The sequence below is a fragment of the Rhineura floridana genome, chromosome 2 (genome assembly GCF_030035675.1).
Source record: "Rhineura floridana isolate rRhiFlo1 chromosome 2, rRhiFlo1.hap2, whole genome shotgun sequence".
Classification (NCBI taxonomy): domain Eukaryota; kingdom Metazoa; phylum Chordata; class Lepidosauria; order Squamata; family Rhineuridae; genus Rhineura; species Rhineura floridana.
The window spans coordinates 136,986,560-137,007,539 of NC_084481.1; the positions used below are offsets into that span (position 1 = coordinate 136,986,560).

A 20,980-nucleotide genomic window follows, 5' to 3' on the forward strand; every position below is an offset into this window, starting at 1 on the left:
CCCATCCCTTTGCTTCTCAATTCCTTTCCAGTTAGCCTTCCTGAAGTCAGTCAAGAGGTCTAGCATTTTACTTTAAGAAATTAAATACTAGATTCCCTACCACCACCAAAGGTATGGAATTTTCAGTTGCATATTAATGAAATCATATTTAAAATACAGCAATTAAACCCACTGCTACCATCAGTTTTGAATAAAAATTACTTCATAGAATCTGTGCTGGAACAGAGGTGCTTTGGAGTTGATTTGATTTTCAGTTTAGGTCGAGTGTTCTGGATTTGGGGCTGCTGGCCATTACAGACAAGAGAGACTGTTTTTGATACTACTTTTATTACCAGCTATCATACACACACTCAAAACAATTAATGGTCACTCAATCACCCAGTCCAAGTGATTGTTTCATTCCATGATATCCTTAGTTTAGAAAAGATTTATATAGGATAAATACATGCCAATTGCCGTCGATTCCTCCAGCGTTTGATGAAACAAAATGAGGATGCTAATTTGCAGGCCTTCTCTCTAAAATCTCCCCCGGCCAGGAAACAGAAAAGAGGGTTGATACAGGTATTCAGGCTGCAGATGGCCATCTCTACAAGGAAAAAGGTGTCAGCATGCTGAATAGACTGGGTTGCAGAAGGCCACACAGCTCTCAGGAAGATGCTGATGTTTCGTGAGAGGTGGTAAGGAAAGTAGAGAAGAGCAAACATGATCAAGGCCGAGTACATGAGCTTGGTGAGTTTTACCCTTTTCTGAAAGCGCTGGAGGCCAGTGTCTTGGAGTTTTCTAACGCTGCTGCAATAACAGTAACAAATAGCCATGAAAGGTAGCAAGCATCCTGCAACTGAACAACTCACAGACAGAGGGAGAGTTATATAGGTAGAACTGGAAAATATATAGAGAGGGCAAATAGTTTTGTTGTTTGGGCATGTCTGGGTGCTTACGATATAAGTGACTGGAAGGCTAACCAGTCCTATAACTGTCCAGATGCAAGAAGAAATCAACAGGGAGTGTTGTTTGTTTAATACCCATAGGGACTTCAGTGGATGGACAATTGCCAAGTACCTGTCCATGCTTAGGCAGGTGACAAAGTAGATGCTGCAGTAATAGCACAGGTGATAGGCTGTCCGTATAATCTTGCAGAAGTTATCTCCAAATGTCCAGTGCAGCTGGTTTAGGTGATAGAAGATCAGGAAGGGAAGGGTTAAGATCCACATGATATCAGCAAACACCAAGTTGAAGAGGAAAATGGTGCTCCTGTTCCAGCGCTTCATACAGAAAGCAAGTGTCCAGATGATGGGGACGTTCAGCAACAATCCCACAACCAGGATGAAAAGGAAAGTCCCAGGGATTAGAGTCATTTGGATAGTGTCCAACAGGGAGTCAGTACTTCCACAAAAGTCTGTTTCTGCTTTCTGCCAAAAATAAACACATGGGGAAATGACTCTAGTTTTGTTCAAAAGAATCTCCCAGGACTGTAAGAAAAAAATGGCTACAGTTCTAACAACCTTGCTTGGGACTTAATCCCATTGAATCCCAATGAATTTTATGCATTAATGTTCATCAGTTGCTGACTGTAGCATCAAATGCTGATTTGCATGTATGAATGAGTTTTCATGGATCAAAGTTTTCATATTACTCATTTCTAGAGGGGTAGCTGTGTTAAGTTTCTTGCAGCAAAAAGAAAGAAAAGAGACTCTTGTGGCACCTTACAGTTAAACGAATTTACTATGGCATAAGATTTTTGTGGACTCAAAATTCATCTGATAAAGTGGGCTTGTGTCCATAAAAGCTTATGCCATAACAAATATGTTAATCTTTCAGATGCTGCAAGACTCTTTGCCATGTTACTCGGTAATTCAAATTCAGTATTTTTTTTCATTGCAGTTCACACATTCATCTGTCAGTCATCATGTGGAGTAATCAACAATAATGAAGTGATGAACATGCAAGTAAGTGTTAATCAGCTAACTCAGGTGCCTAGGCTACTGAATATGGAGCTGGAAGATCAAGGGGATTTAGGCTATAAATAAAATAAGTAATATAAATCCATAGCATAGAAGAATACAAAAAATGGCAGTGTGTGTCAATTTCCCTTCACTAAACAGCATTTCTTGGGCTAGAAATTATGGTCACAGCTACAACAGCTAATTTAAGTCTCAGAAATTTCTATTATTTTCAGAACTGCAACAGTGAATCTAGCTTTGATCTGATCTGGAAAAACAACACTAAAATATTCTTACCTGGCTAGATGTGTGTTCCATATTCCTTACATGTAGTATGCCGATTTCATAATGCTGCTTGTACCGTTAATTATTCATTTACCAGAATGATTGGCCAACTTCCGGAAATGACAGATGTGCAAGTAATATTGCAGCTATTATGGCTCTATGCCTTGCTAGCAGCATGTGAGAGACAGGAGGGGGGAGTGTTTGATTATGCTGTGTGCAAATTTAAAGCTGCTTTGGTTTCCCAAGGGTAACAAATTCCATATTCTGGGGTCTTCTCTAGATTTCTTCAGCTGCTTGACTGATGCCAAGTAAGACAAAGGAATAAAAAAGAAATGGAGAGGGAGGAGAGAGCCTTTAAAAACAAGAAACTGGTTTTATTTTTAAAACATTTGTATGCTAGGTAATTTCTCTTATGTTACAGTTGCCAAGGCTGTTTTTTTTAAAATCTAGCCTTTGATTTCATAAATTCTTTCATATGGACATAGTGGTATGGGATTTCATTTTGTACGATGTATGTTTTGAATGGGGAATACTTTTGTCATTTATTTTTTCATTTCATTTATATCCCACCTTTCCTCCAAGGAGCTCAAAGTGGCATGCATGGTTTTCCCCTTTTTTATTGTCACAACAACCCTGTGAGGTAGGTTAGTCTGAGAGGTAATGACAAGCTCAAGGTTACTCAGTGAATTTCATGGCTGAACAGGAATTTGTACCTGGGTCTTTCCCATCCTAGTTCAAACTTCAACCACCATATGAATGACACTGACTCCTGCATTCCATCTCTTCATGTTGTACTCTAGCATGATCAAGAAGCTGAACCCAGAGTGCAGCTATGCAGACAGAGGGATGCAGCTCTACAGCTAGTAAATAGTTTTGTTCTCAGTGGTTCTTGTCAGACCTCCTCTCTTGCACTGGCCCTGGCATGGATCTCTCACGATCCCACCACTAGACATCACTACCTGACACACTGTAAAGCAATGCTGCCCTGAGACTTTGCCTTAGTCTCCTCCTTTTACAGATTGCTATTAAGTGTCTAGGTACACTTTCAGGCCACTCCTCCATATCTTTCTGTCTTTAAAGACTACAGCCCTGGGTTGCCTTTGGATACCTTCTGCTGATACACTAACCATTCACCGCTGCCACCATAGATACTAGTTCCAGCTTTGGTTTTTTGCCCACTCTTCTCCTCTGTATGAACCCAGCCAAGGATCAGGCATGCTGTTTAACCAAACAGATTTATTAAATAATATTGGGAATAAACAAGGTTACTTTGAATTCAGTTGTCATGCATGTGGTTACATATAAACAATCTTCAATATATTACAGTTTCTCTTACTTCATATATTTTTCCTAAACCAGCCTCACTACCCGTCTAAATAGACATCCACCCCTCACCCTCTTCAGCCCAAAACCAGAACTGAACTCCTGACCAACTGTCATTCTCTCATATACATTCAACCACCCAGAAGCTCAGCCAATCACAACACAGCATTCCTCAACATTCCCTCACATGTATTCCCCCCTCCCAACTCACTCTACTTACCATATTTAACCTACAAAACCAGCACTTACTATAAATATTATACAAACATTACAGGGGTATCATAGTTCTCACTGAGCTTCTCAGCCAAAGTAAATGGGCCTCATCCTAGAGAGGACTAAATCCACCTCCTGCCTCTCTGCTGTCACAAAACAAAAGCAAGATTGCCTGACTGATGAAGTTCCTGAGTGCACACCTTTGCATTCTACTACCATATATGGCTGCCTTTCACTCCAGTGGGGGCAAAATTGTACCTGTGATGTGGGTACAGCCTGAGCTGCCCCCAACAGGAGTCCTACTATGGTGAACTGCAGAGTGCAAAGAGACACACCGCATCCTCCCAAATATCTCTTCTGTACATAGTCCCATTCTTTCTGTCAGTCACTGTCACGGTGACGCCAATTTCCACTAGTTACCAGCAACTGGGGAACAGAAGATTCAAGTTCCTATGTCTGATTAACTCCCCACCCCCAACATTCAGGACTGCTGGCCTTAATGCTTAGGGTTCCCTCCTTCTGTTTTCTCCTATTGGCCCTGAACATACCTCACTGTAGTGCTGTCACAGTAATACTAGTGTGTATAAAAACCAGCTTACTAATGATTTTTATTTATTTTATTTGCCAGGGAAAACTTGCACAAGGTGGTCATTTTGAATGATGGCTTTTAATTAAGGTGTGATGTTGGCAGACTAGATTGTCCACATAGGATAACAACCTGCTGTTTTATTCATGAATGGACAGCAACAAAAATGTGGCACTAAGAAAATACATTGGGCAGCAACGGAAAGCACACAGTACCAGCCTGTTTCCTTGTTCCATTGAAAGTTAAAACAAGTGGGAGTTTTTTTAAAAAAAATCCAACTACATTACACTTCCCTACCTACACAGCTGAACTAAATGAGGCAAAAGGAATCAACAATTTCCATCCACCCCATGCTCATTTCATTGAAACTCGCCATATGCAGTTCTCCACATTATGCATGACACAGTGCCGTCAAAAATCCTTTTGCCTTATGGTTTGTTTAGGATACCTGCCTTTGTGCCTGTGCCTGATGCAAGCACTTGTCCAGGTGGACAATTTTGATTGGAAATATGGACTGAAGGCAATGCCAGTTCTAGGTTTGGGGGTCCTTGGGTAAGATGGGTCTTCTCTTCCTGAGGGGCCCATTGTTGCCACTATCCATTCACTTGCCTCTCCCTCTGAGGCTCATAAGCAATATGCTACAGGGAGAGAAAGAGAGATGACAAGGTGTTCAGTGAAGAGGTGAGAACAGTAAGGAAGAACAATAGCAGAGCCAGGTGGCTCCAGTGATTGTAGGTGAGCTCCCTACTAGGTTGCTGACCCTAGCAGTTGCTCAACAACTCTGATCCCTGGTTAAGCTCACGCCCGAGGGGAATAGAGTTGAGTGCCCTCTATCTCAGTGGACATAAGGAACAACCTTTCTGTTTTCAGACTAGGTGTGCTAGTATCTTGCATAAAACAACAACAAAGAGCTCTGTGGAACTGTATAGACTTTAAAAAATGGCATAAGCTTTCATGGATGACAGTTGCCAATCATTCTGTTTCTCTCTTAAATATGTGAAGACTATGGTCCTATGGGCCAACCTGTATGTGATGTTCTTAATGCTTTTAAAAATCAACCACTTTTATTTTGAAAATGAGTTCTGGGCCATGATGCAAAATGTGTTCCTAAACTAGATTAGGATCCCATGCCAAATTTCCTGCTGAAAAATGGACCCTTCTGGGTACCTTCCAAAGGTGCTCTTTGCAGTAAACAGCATCTTTGAGGGCAAAGAGAGTAGCATGTGTTTGGTTTTTATGTTTCACAGCTGGAAACACCTTCCTCATTTACATCCAGTGGGCTTGATCCAATGAAATCATATCCTCAGCCTTCTAGAAATTGAAAATCAAACCAATTCAAACCAGGATAGGTGGGACATCAGGCTCACAATGGTAATGAGTGCCAGGCCCTGTCAATCTATCTTCAGGAGTTTGATCAGCAGCTGAACCAAATGAAAAATCTGAGTATTGTTAAGGAGATTTAAAAATGGAAGACATATCCCAACTCCCCCCCCCCCCAGTAAACAAATACCTATTTTTATCACTCTGAAAGGTTTACAAAGTACACAGATACTGTCCATTGTCCTTTTTCCTCTGGTCTTAGTCATGCTATACATAGAGAGCCTGCAATGGAGATAGCAACACTTGAAACCAACACTGGCTAGGTAAAGCAGTACAGTGTTTATTGATCGGTTCCCTAATGGGCCAATATCAAATAAAATGTTTATTCAAGAGATACTGATAAAAGCATTAAAACTGTGGTAACACAACACAGGGCCATTTCCTATTCATAACGTTTCTTTTTAATTTTCCACTAATGGGGTACACTTAATTCATTTCCAACAGAACTGTATAAAAATAGTCAGTTCATATTTATAGGCTATTCTTCCAGTACATTCTTCCTTCATGGTGTAGCTCTGAGCAGCAGAATGATTCATCAACATAGGCTAATGTAATGAGAGTTAATGGAAAAAATATTTATTTAAAAAACCAAATCTGATTTTGAGTATGTTTCAACAATGATTCCGTTACTAACAGCAAGAATATGTGGCTGTACTATATCCATTTAGAGCAAAGCCATAATAGCAGAATCCGAGGGTGCTCAGACTATTACAAGTGAAACATATCCAACTATGTAACGCACTCAGTAGAAATACCTCTTGAGCTTGTTGATTTTTAAAAGACAGGATACTTACTGTGCCTCTGAAAACATGTATAATACTGCTAGAGACATGAAATAAAGAACTGCTTCCTGGAATTTTACTAACTGCACCAAGATTAAGTTGTAACAAAAGATCCTTCAGAGACTTAATACTGTTTTCCTTCAACTTCCTTCTGTCTCTCTTTCGCATGCACACAAATACACAGCAGTAGTAAGTAGCAAGTACTAGGGGTATGGAGCAGATTCAGATGGATCCCAAATCCCAAGCCAAAGCAGGGTGCTTTAGAGGGGTTCTGGGCTTGTCTGAAGTGGAATCTGTATCCAAGGCACCCAAAGTTGCCCCCCCCCCCGCACCTCATGGTGCCTTGCTGATAGGGACATCAGAAACAAGCTGCAAACAAATGCCTGCTAAAAGGGAAAATGAGGAGAACCCTGTGACTCCCTTCCCTGGCTCTCCCTGTCAGGTTCCTACCTGCGCGTGGCTACTGCCTGTCACTAGGCACCACCAGGGACTCCACCAGTCCGGACTGTCCTTTTTTATTGTTTCTCTCCCCGCTCTAGCACAGATCTCAACAGATCCCCCTGCTAGGCAACCACCAGTCACGTCCTAATACTAGTATTCCCAGAGACTCTGAATACTGGTATTGTTATTCTCTTCACCGCTGCCACCATTTGTTACAGTTTCCCTTCAGCCTTGGTCATTACCTTACCCTCCCTGGGTCTGTGAAACCCCAGCCAAGGATCAGGCCTTTGGTAAACCAAATTAAGTATTTATTAAAGATAACAAAGCTAACAAGATTTCTTCTTAAGGCACATAAGCATATGGTTTTACTCAATACTAATCCGAACTCCACCCCCCTCCTTCTCCACTCTCTAAACCCCACCAAGCAACCCACTCAGTTTCACCTCATCCACCACCACCACCTCCCAGATTCCACTCTCTCTTCCTTTTATACGTTCAGCCATTTTAAACACTCAGCCAATCATCTAGCATTCTACTGCCCATTCACTCCCCCTCCTCTTTCACTCCACTTACCATGTATCTTCTAAACAACCAACACTTACCATATATACATTAATATAGGAACATCACAACCCCCATGACTGACATGCTAAGCTTGTAATCGGAGGGAATGATTTTACCCAAAATTTCCAGTGCCAACACTTTTGGGGACAAATGTTGAAGTAAACAAATACCTTTGGTCTTAAATGCTTTTTGCTGTTTTGCAAGTTCTGTCTTGGAGGACCAAGACATTATTAAACGAGTTGTGGCAGAGCAGTCAGAGATTTGCTGCAGCTGTGTACAGCAAACACACCAAGGGCAGAATTCCTAAGCTTCTAGAAGACACCTGCCAGGGAGCAGTGGCCAATAAAGCTTCCTAGTGATAAGAATCCTTTGCTGCCAAAAGCAGCTCTTAGGGAAAACACACACACTGAATTTCCCTGTGAAGGCAATACAAATATCTCCTGCTTTCATCAGGAAGGCTTACCTGTTCTTAAGGAAGGGCATCACTACTATTCATCATGGATAAAGGAGAATCAGAAGCTACAAGAGGGACAGGCAACCTTGAAGGAATTAACAGCTAGGATTTCCTAGAATAATGGGAGTGAACAGTTAACAAGAATATATGAATTAAGGTACCTATGATCTTCTTTCATTTTCTTCATATTGTCGAGTTGAATTTGTAGGATGGGGAATCCACTAGAATACAATAAGGTTTATGACAGAAATTATAATGTAAAAAATCCTGATAATAGACATTCTGTTAGGAACCTTGGTGGTAAAAGCAGTGCAAGGAAATAACAGAATTTGGTCCAGAAATAACATTTAAAGAATATGAACAGAATCAACCTCTGTACCATATGAATATTCAGTGTTTTGCTGTAAATTGGATTTGCAGCTCTCATTAAGCAGAATGTACCTAATCTTTTTCTCTAATTGGAGGACCATTAGTTTAATTGTCTAGTATTGATTAAACATCTTTTAAAGTACATCAACTTCACCTACAGGTCCTGTATGATCGAATTATATTAGCATTTATTTAAAGTAACATCCATGTCATGCAATTCATTGAGATCATTTCTTATATTCCTGGAATCATGGGGAAATGATTTTTTTTTTAAAAAAAAATATGCTTGACCATCTTAAAAATAAATTAAAATCCATCAGTCCAATACTATTTTCTTTGTAGATTTTCAGGCCTTAAAGTGCTATATTATTGATTTCTGTTCTTTTGATGCATGTAGATTTTGGGCATACTAGAAACGTGACTACCATCTCTCAAAGTTATTACAGGAAGCAATTTCTCTTCCAGCTCTCTCTGCCCTATATTCCAGGCCCGGGTCTGCCACTCAGTCATAGTTCCTCAGTGTAACACTGTGCCTGAAAAACACCACAAACCTTGCTGTTTTTCTTCTTTGTTCACCCTGGCATTTGCTGATTTTCCCTGCTCTTCAAATGAAGCTGATGCCAGAGAGAATAAGGAACCAGAACAACACAGGCATAAGTGAGGCACTGCACTATTATGAAGGTGAGTGAAAGGTGCCATTTCTGTGGTGTTTCTGGCACCTGCTGAAGACCTACTTCTTCCAACAAGCCTTTTAAGTTCTGATCTTTCCCAGTCTGCATCAATATTGGAATTATTTTTAAGATAAAGATGTTTTTATTGTTTTATTCCTTATTGTTTGCTGCCCTGGGCTGTTTTGGGGAGAAAGGAGGAATGATATTATTATTATTATTATTATTGAGGAAGGATAATAAAATGATAATGCTAATAATATGGGGCAAGGGTCAGGCTGGAAGGGGAATCGCTGGGTATGGTGCTTGTAATGGATTTGTGGTAAAGGGCCACTATAGCATAACAGGAGGTGGAGAAAACGTCTTTTCTACATGATGCTGTAATGCATGAATTGACATAAAATATGGAGATGTCAATTATCAGCCTTTATTTAGGTTCAAGTCCGTATGGCACACTCTCCTTTTATCCTATGAAGGCCAAGTGTTTTCCCTATTTCTAGACTGCTCTGGGATGTAGTTTCACCCAGTCTTCAGGACAGGACATTGCAGTGTCAAAGGTAATCTCCCACCATTTCACTCCTCACAGCACTGACAACAATGGACTTGTGTATAACACAGCTGATCAAACTACAAGCAACTATGGATGTAAACAAAATCTTTTATTAACAGTCACAGAATCAGTTGAATAAGTTTGCAATTAACAATGTATTTACAAAACAAAGAACACTTTATTTGCTGACACATTTTGAACTCTACATTTTTTAAAAAAAAAATATCCCAGTATTGCACTCTTCAGCATGATGGCCAACAGTCTAACTGTCCATATAAGTTTATGTGACACAAATTGAATAGGCTTGGACTAATAAGCAAATGCATTTTGCTTCTTTTCCCAAGATCCCAAAATTTAGTTTGAAATTGGCAACATCAACAGGCTACACTAAAAGCCCAATTAAAAATCACCCTGTAATTTGCTTACAGCAAGCAAATTCTCCATAAGTGTGTGTGTGTTTCGGGGGGGGGGGAGATCCTTGATCAGTCACATTCAACTTTGAAAGTTGTCTTATCATGTATACTAGTTGTACTGAAAAAGTTTCCACAATAAGAGTGAAATAATGTACCGTTCATTTCACCTAATTTTAAGTCGAGCTATTACAGGTATATTGATTTGTAGCACTTTTAGCTACAAATTTCTTTTATACTACCAGAGTGCTGATGGGTAAGAAAACAGAGTGAGATCTCTGCTCTCCTAGGTTACGTGAAGGATACAAAAGGTTGATACGCATTATAGCATAACTGACGTGTTGATTCAGTAATTTGAGTGTGTCTGTTTGGAATGAGACCACTGTGCACAAAAGGATACTGCATGTAGCACAAAAGGCTCCATATAGTTGTGTTTCCTAGCTTTGGACTGCACAGTATAAGACAGTCCTGTTTAGGAGTGTGGAAGGACGGAATCTGGCTTCCTTTCCCCCTTTCCCCTCTCCTCCTGAAAGCACTGACTATTTAGAGGATACATGCAGGCAGATGCGCTTACACTGCAGCACAAATACAGCCCACTGATGTGCAAAAGGATCTGGACTGGAGCCTAAGGCTGCAGTTCTATATACACTTAAAAGAGAAAGTGTCATTGAATTCGATGGGACTTACTGTACTTCTGAGTATAAGGACTGCACAACACAGCGCTGGGAAAGAACTGTGAACATTTGGAGCCACAAGAAAATGTGAAGTAATTTTTAAAATCACAATGTTCATTTTAAAAACAAAAACAAAAGCTTCAAGTCTTTAAGGCACCACAGAAAATTTCTAAAGGCGATTCAATATATATATAAGCCACTGAGGAGGCCTGCACACACAAGAAGACATACAATCTGTTTGGAACACAGGCTAGTCTGCTTCAAGCTCAAAGCTGCAAGGGCAGGAACTGGTCCTAGAAAACAATCCAACATTATTTAAGCAGTGGGCATGGAAATGGCCAACTGGTGCTCATACAATGAGTTAGGGATATGGAAAGGAAAAAGAACAATTAAATGGGAATACAGATGCAGAGGATATGAATTCTAAATTAGAAAACTCAAAAACCGGAGGAGTGTTAGGCACTTTCAGGGCCTCTGAAATTGCACATGTTTGACCAGAATCAAGGATATATAAGCAAGCATATAAAACACCATTTATTGGCAAATGTGGTTACAAGGCACAAGGGCTCTGTGCGAGCTCCAATAAAACAACACAGCAGTACTTGATGACTTGACTCTTTTAATAGGCTAGTTTAAAAATATCTATTTGAAAGGTTGCTAGAAAGCAAAAAAACCCACTGCTATCACCCAGACCATAATTATGCTATAATTCTCCTTGATCCGAGTGAGATTTCAGTTTCTACAACTGTGACAAACTGGGACTCAGAATATATTATCCATGGGCACTTAAAGCCGCAACCCTATGCATACTTTTCTGAGAAAAAGTTCCACTGAGCAAAATAAGTTTTTCAAAGTAAACATGCACACATTGAGCTACATGAAATTAGGTTCTATCTACATGTTCTTGCCCACAAATCAAAATAGGAAAGGAATTCAGTCCAGCAATATTTGAAATTGCTTAAAAAGGAATTGCATAGAAATACAGAAAAGAGGATGCCATCCCAATGTCCATTATTTATCGAAATAAGACAGCTCAACAGACCTTGTGATGCATCAATCCATCTACAGATGCTCACCATGTATTGTGGCCAACCAGGGGCTCAATGTACACCTCTTAGTTTTGCTCCCTGCCTGGGACTGCAAAAACATGAAGATTAAAAACTGCCTTACATGGCTGGCACCCTGCATAGCAGAAACGGCCAAGACCTCTGTTCTGTTGAGATCCATGCACATGTTCAAGGCTTGCCCTGCAGTCTCCTCAAACAGCAGCTCAGAATTATGCAAACAAATATACTACTTTTAAAAAACTCCATCCCCTTAATCCCTCTGGCTGCAAAAACCATGTGTAGAGGGCATAATAAACAGCACACAGCTCTTCCGAAATCTTCATTTCAACTGGACTTGTCAAAAGGTAACACAAGGCGGAGTGCAACCACAGCCACATGTTATTTGTGTCTATTGTACGCCAAGTCTTTCACTATGTATCTCTTGATTCATTTTTAAAACTGATACTATACAATTTAAAATGTCTAGTGTGGCAAACTAAAAAATATTAATATATTAACACACTTCAGTTTCACACAGAGGACGTTTTGTTTGACAAGCAGAACTATGGTGCACAGAACTGTGATTTGTTGAACTTTAGTCACTGTTTGTTGTCCTGTTTTGCAACTACTGCAGTTTGTTGCAGACTAACTGCAGCATACACTTTAAATATGAAAACAATACAAATACTTCACACTCTTCATTTAGATTTGTAAGAACACTTAGAAGCAGCAGAGTGTTTATGCTCAATAATGAGAACACATTTTTGGCTACATATGTAGATTTTTTGGTGACTTAAATGTATCTTTGGCATACATAATACACACTATATTATATCATTTGTATTAGCTGTACATCCATTTCTACACTAAAATGGCAGTATTTTAGCAAACTGGTCACATCACAAATAGAAAGCAAAATGTAAGCCAGACAACTGAAGATGTCAAAAGGTTTTCTTTCAAAATCTGAGGATGCTTAATTTAGTATGGTGCAGAATACCCACTGTCACATTGCTCTCCAAACTATTCATAATTCCATGGATTATGCACTGACCCTTATGATCTGTGCATGAAGTGGAGAATGGATGGTAGAGCAATGGTGATGAAACCCTGCCTCAAAGCATGGAAATCTCTGAAATTAGGTTCGCTACATGTAAAGTCGGGTAAAACAACTCATACTCTGTAAACAGTATTCCTAGTGCCTTGGTATTCCTTGCAGACCTCTCAGCTGCAACAGTTCCTTATAATGTAGTAGTATCTGTTAAGGGTGTATGTAGGTCCCAAGATTTACTTTGTATCTGGGCATTTTTTAAAATTCCAATCTGTCTCCAAGTCACTGTACTCTGCTTAAGTCTGTGTTTTGGGTTTAGAGCTCCTCTGTATAAAATGAAGATCTGTGTTCCCCATTCACTATAATAATTTTCCCCCCTTTTGGCCAAAGTGGATGAAATGTATAAGCCCAGAAGCCCCAGCAGAGTGGATTAAGCCTGCCGAATTGCAGACAAATAGGTGCAGGGGCTTTTTGTGGAGGAAATAAAAAGGATTAACTTTCCTCCATAATCCCTTTTTGCAGAGCGGGGGATGGGGTTTTTCTATTTCTTACCTTAATATAATTAAGAGGTAACCAAATAGTGTGCACTCTTGCTTGTACATTATTTTAAAATTTGCAGTTTCACACTGGGCTTTCTTTTCGGCTGAGCAAAAAAGAATGGGGAGGAGCAACGTAGCTGTGGTTCAGACAACATATGTTTCATGGGAGTAAAAGAGACTGGGGAAGAGCAAAGCAGCTGCAAGGTCCTCTTTGGGAGCCCGCATGTTCACATGGTGCCAGTAAGCCATAGTTTGGCAAGCCATGCTATTATATAGGAAAACATAGAACTACATGGTACAGACACAGAGCAACATGATATTTGGGGGGAGGGGTTCAATCTGACTTGGGGGGAGACTGACATTGTGTTTAAACTAGGAAAAGGAGAATATCCCCCAAACACCCCAATTTGTTTTGTTATCCCCTGTCCCCAAGCACATGCACACCCCTAGTATCTGCATAATGTTTTTGCTTCCCATGAGCATTGTAGAGACAGAATTCAGAGCTTGCTGGGGCTGATGGGAGTTGTAGTTCAAAAAAGTAACTTTTCCAAGCTCCGAGACAGATACTGTGAACCTAATCTGGACATTTTGTCCATGAATCTAGGGCTTTGACTGCCTCTTCACAAATAATATGAGTATTGTTTCTTTAAAGGAACAGTTTCAGTGATTGAGATATTTTCCAGCAGTGTTTCAAAGTTGATAATTTGCTCTTATGCCACCAGAAATGGAAGCATACTAATGTATAAAGCAGCATACTCTTCAGCTTACATGCTAGATACAGCCTGGGACATTCATTTCAATACTTAACAGGCAAGCATAAGCCTCAAAGTGCAAGTACTTCATGTCCAACATGCTTCATTTTTAGTGACAGAATTCAGGAAGTATTTTACTTCTCTTGGTTAGTACTCCACTGATTTGCATAGAACTAACCAACTTGGAAGTTTGCAAAACTTGCTCCTGACTAGCTACTGCTGCATATGGCTGAGTATGAAAGCCAATACTTTCATAATACCTGTGAATTCACTTATAAAATACATCATGCTACATAATTTATACTACTAGCATTTTCACATCTTTTTTCTTCCACGAGTGCGTATAAACAAGGCACTAAGCAATATAGGGCTATAAAAATGTAGCAAAACTTCAAAATTAAGTACTTAAAATTAACAGCTTCTAGTTACGTTTGCATGCATAGCCTGCACTAAATAGATTATATTAATTCGCAAAATTGTCTGAAGACAAAAATAAAATAAAATAAAGTAGGAAAAGTTTCTCTTCTTGGAAACAGTATTTCTTAGCATTGGGGATGTGGCTCTATTAATGTACATAATCCTTCATTCATTAAATATTAAGAATAGATATTCTGTACAAACACAAATAGACATACTATTAAGGCAGATTCACAACAAATGGCTTTGTTTACAATTTATCTCTGGGATTAATTGCTTAGGGATTTTGAAGATGTGAAACCATTCTAAAAAAATTCAAAGATAATGACTCCAGATCCAACATACTACTAGTCAAAATATTACTAAAACTCAAACTCCAGATTACTCCAGTGATTCTGACCTTTGCCAAATATATTTCCAATTCAGTATCATATTAATTTTAAGAATAATCTGGTGCTCTTCTTGCCAACTCCTGCTAACCATGTAAGAGTGGTAAATAAATAAATTACTTCTGTGAACTCTGAGAGAAAGTAGCAAAATGTCTCTAGAAGACTAAAATATGTTAAACTTTATTTACTGTTTATTCTGGAAAACATTTAGCTGATAAAAATGAATCAGGGTAGAAATTAATTACGAAAAAGCATGTGTGAGTTTTAAATTTTGTTACACTTGGTTTGTGAAATCATGAAATGCAGTTACTGAACTGCTAATCTACAGTTACATTATGTGTGCCTTAGAAATAACCTACTTCAAGATGTATTGAAAGTTACCGGTTTGTGTGGTAGAAAATGCACACTTGTGATATCTGCAAGATTTTCCAAGTAATTTTCTGAGTAACGCATGATAAAAGCCAAAGCTAAAAAAGTGCATATTTTGAATATCCAGTACTAGGAACCAGATAATTACAGTTTAGTACTTCTTGAATACTGAGTACGGTTACAATCTAATATATGTCTACTCAGAAGTAAGCTTCATTGGGTCCAATCGGACTTACTCCCAGGGAAGTGTGTACTGGATTGCAGCCTAAGGCACCTGATTTCCTAAAATCAGATTGAGTTTTCAGTTTGCATGTTGGTAGTTCCTTTCAGTAAAGGTTGCTCTAACATTAGTGTACTTGCTGTACTAAGCCCTTTCTGCTTTAACTATGTTAACTATGACTGGTATATTGGCAATTCAGATCTGTTTTCCCAGCTTTTGGGAACAGAATCAAAGTTGGAAGGGATTTGGAATATTGGCTGGTCCTACCACCGGCTGAAAAGTGAAACCTACTACCATAGCATCTCTATGGTGCACTTTAAGATCTGTACAGCATTATAAAATGATACAAAATTCCCTTTAGGAATTAGCACCATCAGTTGACAGTGCAACAAGTGAAGCAGTACATACCAAACTCTTTCCCTTATCAACTCATGTATACACACATACAAATAACATCTAGGCTGGGTGAGGGAGGAATTTTTGTCCTCCCTGGCAACTTGCTGAGCCTCATTCAGTAGGCCATCACCGTCTTTTGAGAGCTATGACTTCGAGCCACTACGGAAAATGTGGAACATTTGGTCTATTCACTATAAAACACTTAAAACAATCCTAGTTCCAAAAAGCATAGTCTTAGAAAAGGCAAGGCATTTCTGCAGTGTCATGAGCTGATTCTTTTTTCAAGGTTCCCAAACAGTAAGGATACGTAGCTGAAAAATGTAGGCTTGCTGATTGCCCAACAACCAAGACATATTGATTCTCTCTGCTTGCTTTAGTAAAATTGTTAGGACTGAAAGTAAAGCTTTCTGGCATACTGAACAGCTCCTCACATAACGAACAACCAAATTTCACAGGCTGTCAGCCTCTCCTCAGGTTACATAGCTCCTGATAACTCCACTCTCCCTTCAGTGGCAATGACTTCCTTTTCCATGCTGGCAGAGGTCCTACCTTCACACAGCTTCTGCTTAAGTTTATTGAGTTCATACTCATGCAGGATTCTTTGGGTTAAGTACTTCTCACGCTTTATTTTTGCTTTCACCTCAGATGGAACATCAGGGATCATCCAAGCCACAAAAAATTTGACGATGAAGACAACATGCTGCAAGACAGGAGTACACAAAAACAGGAGGATGTATACAAAGAACTACGGAGGCAAAGTATTTCATCAAATTCTTTCCTTCCCTGTCTTAAACATTTGCAATGTGTACTTGGGCCTACTGAAGCTAATGCCTCTACAGCACAAGAGAAATATCATGTTCTATGCCACTACTGAGATACGAAATTGAGTTGGTAAGACAGAAATGATGATACAGAAATGTATTAAAATAAAGTATTTCCAGCCTCTGAACTCTATTGCTACAAAAAAAAGGTTAGAATTTATTCATACATTTCTCTTGACTATGTTCTCCATTTAGGTATCTGTGTAGAGTGATATAATTTTCTGGCTTACCTGTAAGGCGACCCATTGTTCGGGCATAGTAATTTTTGTTATCAATGGTGGGTCTCTAATAGATCACAAAACTCATCACAGCAGAGAACTATGACCTCCCAGCTCAATAACAATAATAAACTTTGCAAACTCAATACTATTGCAAACTCAATTCTCAACCCTTATTTAGTCAAAACAGCACTGTCTGCAAACAAGAGGGAATTACGAAAAGGATCAGGGGACCTCCATACTCAGAAATGGAACCGGCCTTCAGACTGTCCTTGTATGTAGGAAAATCCCATGGTTAAAGAGAGAAGGAAAGCAAAAGCAAGAGGAGATAGAAACACGGTCAGAACCCTAATGGCAACAATACAGCGACTAGTACGTAGGGACAAAGAACTATTACAATAGTTATTGTATAGAAATAGAAGAAGACAACAAAAAGGGAAGAACAAGAGCCCTATTCCAAAAGATTAGAGAAATGAAAGGGAAATTTAAACCAAGAGTAGGGATGTTGAATAATCAACAGGCGAGCACATTGACTGATCGAGATGAAATAAAAGGAAGATAGAAACAATACACTGAAGAACTCTATCAAAGAGAAGCCACTAATGTCAAAAAACCATTTTGTATCATCAAGAGCTACACTTGCCTTCATTAACTCTGCAAAACTCTTGCTGACATTCTAGCTTAATGATTTAAATAAACAAGGGAATGACTTACCTCCATAATAATTATAAAAGCCATTTTGGCAGCCAGAATATGCCAGAACTGCATTGTGTGTGCATATTCCTTCTCATGGTCTGGTGGATATCGATAGTCCCTGTACCTGTTGAACGCAAACATGTAAAGGTGACGGGCCATGTTCAAACGCAGACAGATTACAAGCTCTGTGGCATTTACAATCAAGTACAGCTGTCATTTAAGAAGACTTCTGATCTTGATGTTAATGTTTTGTTTTATTTATTTCTTTTAAGGACAAGGCTCTTGTAACTGGTTCATGTATCTCATTTGCTCATTCATAGCAAAAGCATACTGTGGAGGACATGCTAGCAGAACTTACAGCTAAGGTGATGTTTGGAGTAGCATAAATCAGGGAACAAAATCATAAAACAAGATGCAATGTAGGAAATTTGTTTAAACAAACCACTAAAGGCTAAGCAGTACAAATGGAAACCTTGGAATGTAATGGGAACAAATCATACCCCTCCAGTGTGGATTTCTAGGGCAGATTTATCAACTAATAGGCAAGAGCCCTCTTCACATGTAACTTATGTGAATGGGCAGCAAGCGTATAAAGAGGCTATGAGGCTGCAGGTATGGCCCCACTCAAAGGACCCTTGACTCCTCCTGGCCCCTCACATGTTGAAAGATAATCTCCTACAGTTGGGCTGGAAGACCACATGGAAAGAAAAGGCTCCCTCTTTCAGAAGTTATCCCTCAGCACTAGGGATGGGGTTGATTCAGTTCACATTTAAAGCTGAATCTATCATATTCATATTCTCTGAAACAATATGAGAACCAAATCAGAGGCATCTTGCACAATTCGCACTTATCTGAATCTTGCAATGCAGTTCTCCAACCAATGTTTACAAAAATGCATATATCAGAGGAAAGTATGCATAAAATATATCTGTGAAAATAACATGCAAAAATGCACTATGCTAGGAGAAATTGCTTGGAAAAATGAGAACCAAAATGGATAGATTATTCCATTCCTATTCAACATTTGAGGGGTCGGGAGCTAAATGTGTGGTCCTGCATTCCCTTTACAACCGTGATGCCCCTTTGCATGGGAAACACGCAAAGAGGGCTAATGCTAGAAATTAGTCTATATGCACCTTGGAATGGAAAACCATGTGCAATCATGAGTGTTGGTACCCCCATTCGAATAGATGCACCAAAAAGGAATAGAGTTGTCAGGCACATTGAAGAGGTAGCAATGGAGATGACAAGAGCTTGAATCTATCTCTAAGAGTAGATTATATACAGATCTTCTTTATAAAGGCACTACAAAAACATCACCACGTGATGCAACCCTCCTCCCTCGAAAAACTCTCTGATGTATGAACTTGCTCTTAGGGCAGATTGAGATGGGACAATCACAGGGCTACCACTGAAAACGGTAGTTCCACACTGAGGTCCCCTTCTTCCCATAGTGACATATGGTTAAAGAAACACGTGACATGACATCATAGAGCTTTTCCTCCCCATATTCCACCCTGTCTAATTAAATTTGCTAGATTGGGAAGGGCTGGCTAGTTGGCACATTTGATAAACACCTCCCTAAGAGAAGGTTCTATGCCAACATTGTTGAAGGAGGCTGTGATAAGACCTTTGTTAAAGAAGCATTCATTAGATCCTGTGGATCTTAACGACTTCAGCCCAGTCTCTAATCTCCCTTTTCTTGAGAAGGTGATTGAGAGCGTGGTAGCTGCTCAACTCCAAGTTTTCCTGGATGAATCAGATTATCTAGACCCTCTTCAATCAGGCTTCAGGCCTGCTCATGGGACAGAGACTGCCTTGGTCGCCCTGCTTGATGACCTATGCCAGGAATCAGACAGGGAGAGCGTGTCCCTGTTTATGCTGCTGGACCTCTCGGCAGCCTTCGATACCATCAACTACGGTATCCTTCTGGGCCGTCTAGCTGGGATGGGTTTGGGAAACACTGTTGTGCGGTGGTTTCGATCCTACCTGATGGACAGGACCCAGAAAGTAGTGATGGGAGACTACAGCTTGTCCTCCTGGCCTTTGGCCTATGGAGTCCCTGCAGGGTTCCATTCTGTCTTCCATGCTTTTCAACATCTATATGAAACCACTGGGAGAGGTCATCCGGAGATTTGGAGTACGATGACATCAATATGCTGATGACACTCAACTCTATCTCTCCTTACCTTCTGACTGCAAGGAGGGAGTGCTCATCCTAAACCGGTACCTGGAGGCTGTGAAAGGCTAGATGTGGGCGAACAAACTGAAACTTAATTCAGATAAGGGGAAAACTGCACCAGGGATAGGGGTGCAACTTGTTCTGGATAGAACTCCACTTCCCTTGAAGGAGCAGGTTCATAGTTTGGGAGTTCTCTTGGATCCTGCCCTGCTGCTTGAATCTCAGGTGGCTGCGGTGGCTGAATGCTTTTGGCCATCTTAAAATGGTCTACCAGCTGCATCCGTTCCTGGAAGCAGTTGACTTGGCCACAGTGACACATGCTTTGGTGACATCAAGGCTTGGCTATTGTAACACACTATACATAGGGCTGCCTTTGAAAATGCTTTGGAAACTAGTTGGTTTAAAATGCTGCAGCCAGAACGTTAATTGGAGCATTGCATATTACCCCTGTGCTTTACTGACTCCAGTGGCTCCCAATTTGTTTCTGGGCCCAATTCAAAGTGCTGTTTTTGACCTTTAAAGCCCTAAACGGCCTTGGATCAGTGTATCTGAAGGACCACTTGCACCCATATGCTCCTGCTCTGGATTTAAGATCATCTGCCTCTAGTCTCCTGTGTGTGCCTGGAATTAAAGATGTCAGTCACAGGCACACGCGAGAGACCCTTTTCAGTTGTGGCTCCCAGGCTTTGGAATTCACTGCCTCAAGAAGCCCATTCAGCTCCCTCCCTGATGGTTTTCCGGAAACTCATAAAAACTATCTTATTTATTTTTATTTATTTATTTTATTTATTTATTTAATTACATTTCTAGACCGCCCTATAGCAGAAAGCTCTCAGGGCGGTGTACAACAAATAAAATCACAATTAAAATATGAGCAAGTGTGAAAAATATAATACAATTATAAAAACATTAAACATGATAAAAATCCAAAATAGAATTGCCATTGAGTTTATAAATTAAAATCCATATTAGGTTTAAAATTAAATTTAAAATGTTTAAAAAGCCTGGGCGAAAAGGTAGGTTTTTACCTGGCGCCGAAAAGATAACAAAGAAGGCGCCAGGCGTATCTCGTCTGGGAGGGCATTCCATAGTTCGGGGGCCACCACCGAGAAGGCCCTAGATCTAGTTGTTGATCTCCGGGCCTCTTTATGAGTTGGGACCCGGAGAAGGGCCTTCGACGTCGAGCGTAGTGAACGGGTAGGTACATAGCGAGAGAGGCGTTCCACCAGGTATTGCGGTCCGATGCCG

The 20,980-nt window shown here is 40.0% G+C and overlaps 1 protein-coding gene across 10 annotated transcripts in view; it reads right to left on the reverse strand.

Moving 5' to 3' along the window:
• Positions 1-335: 335 nt before the first annotated feature.
• The window catches only part of ANO5 (anoctamin 5), a 115,245-nt gene continuing 94,600 nt past the window's right edge, over positions 336-20,980 (reverse strand). For 7 of the 10 annotated variants that reach the window (XM_061610628.1, XM_061610626.1, XM_061610625.1 and 4 more), the window contains 5 exons: positions 17,569-17,674; positions 16,123-16,515; positions 5,515-5,786; positions 2,238-4,985; positions 336-1,409 (listed from right to left, as the gene is read on the reverse strand). In XM_061610628.1, the coding sequence (XP_061466612.1) occupies positions 16,291-16,515; positions 17,569-17,674 (331 nt within the window). In that variant the 3' untranslated portion in view covers positions 336-1,409; positions 2,238-4,985; positions 5,515-5,786; positions 16,123-16,290. Of the gene's footprint in view, positions 1,410-2,237; positions 4,986-5,514; positions 5,787-15,223; positions 16,516-17,568; positions 17,675-20,980 lie in introns of those variants that run through there. The other 3 variants (XM_061610621.1, XM_061610622.1, XM_061610620.1) reach the window with 3 other exon arrangements.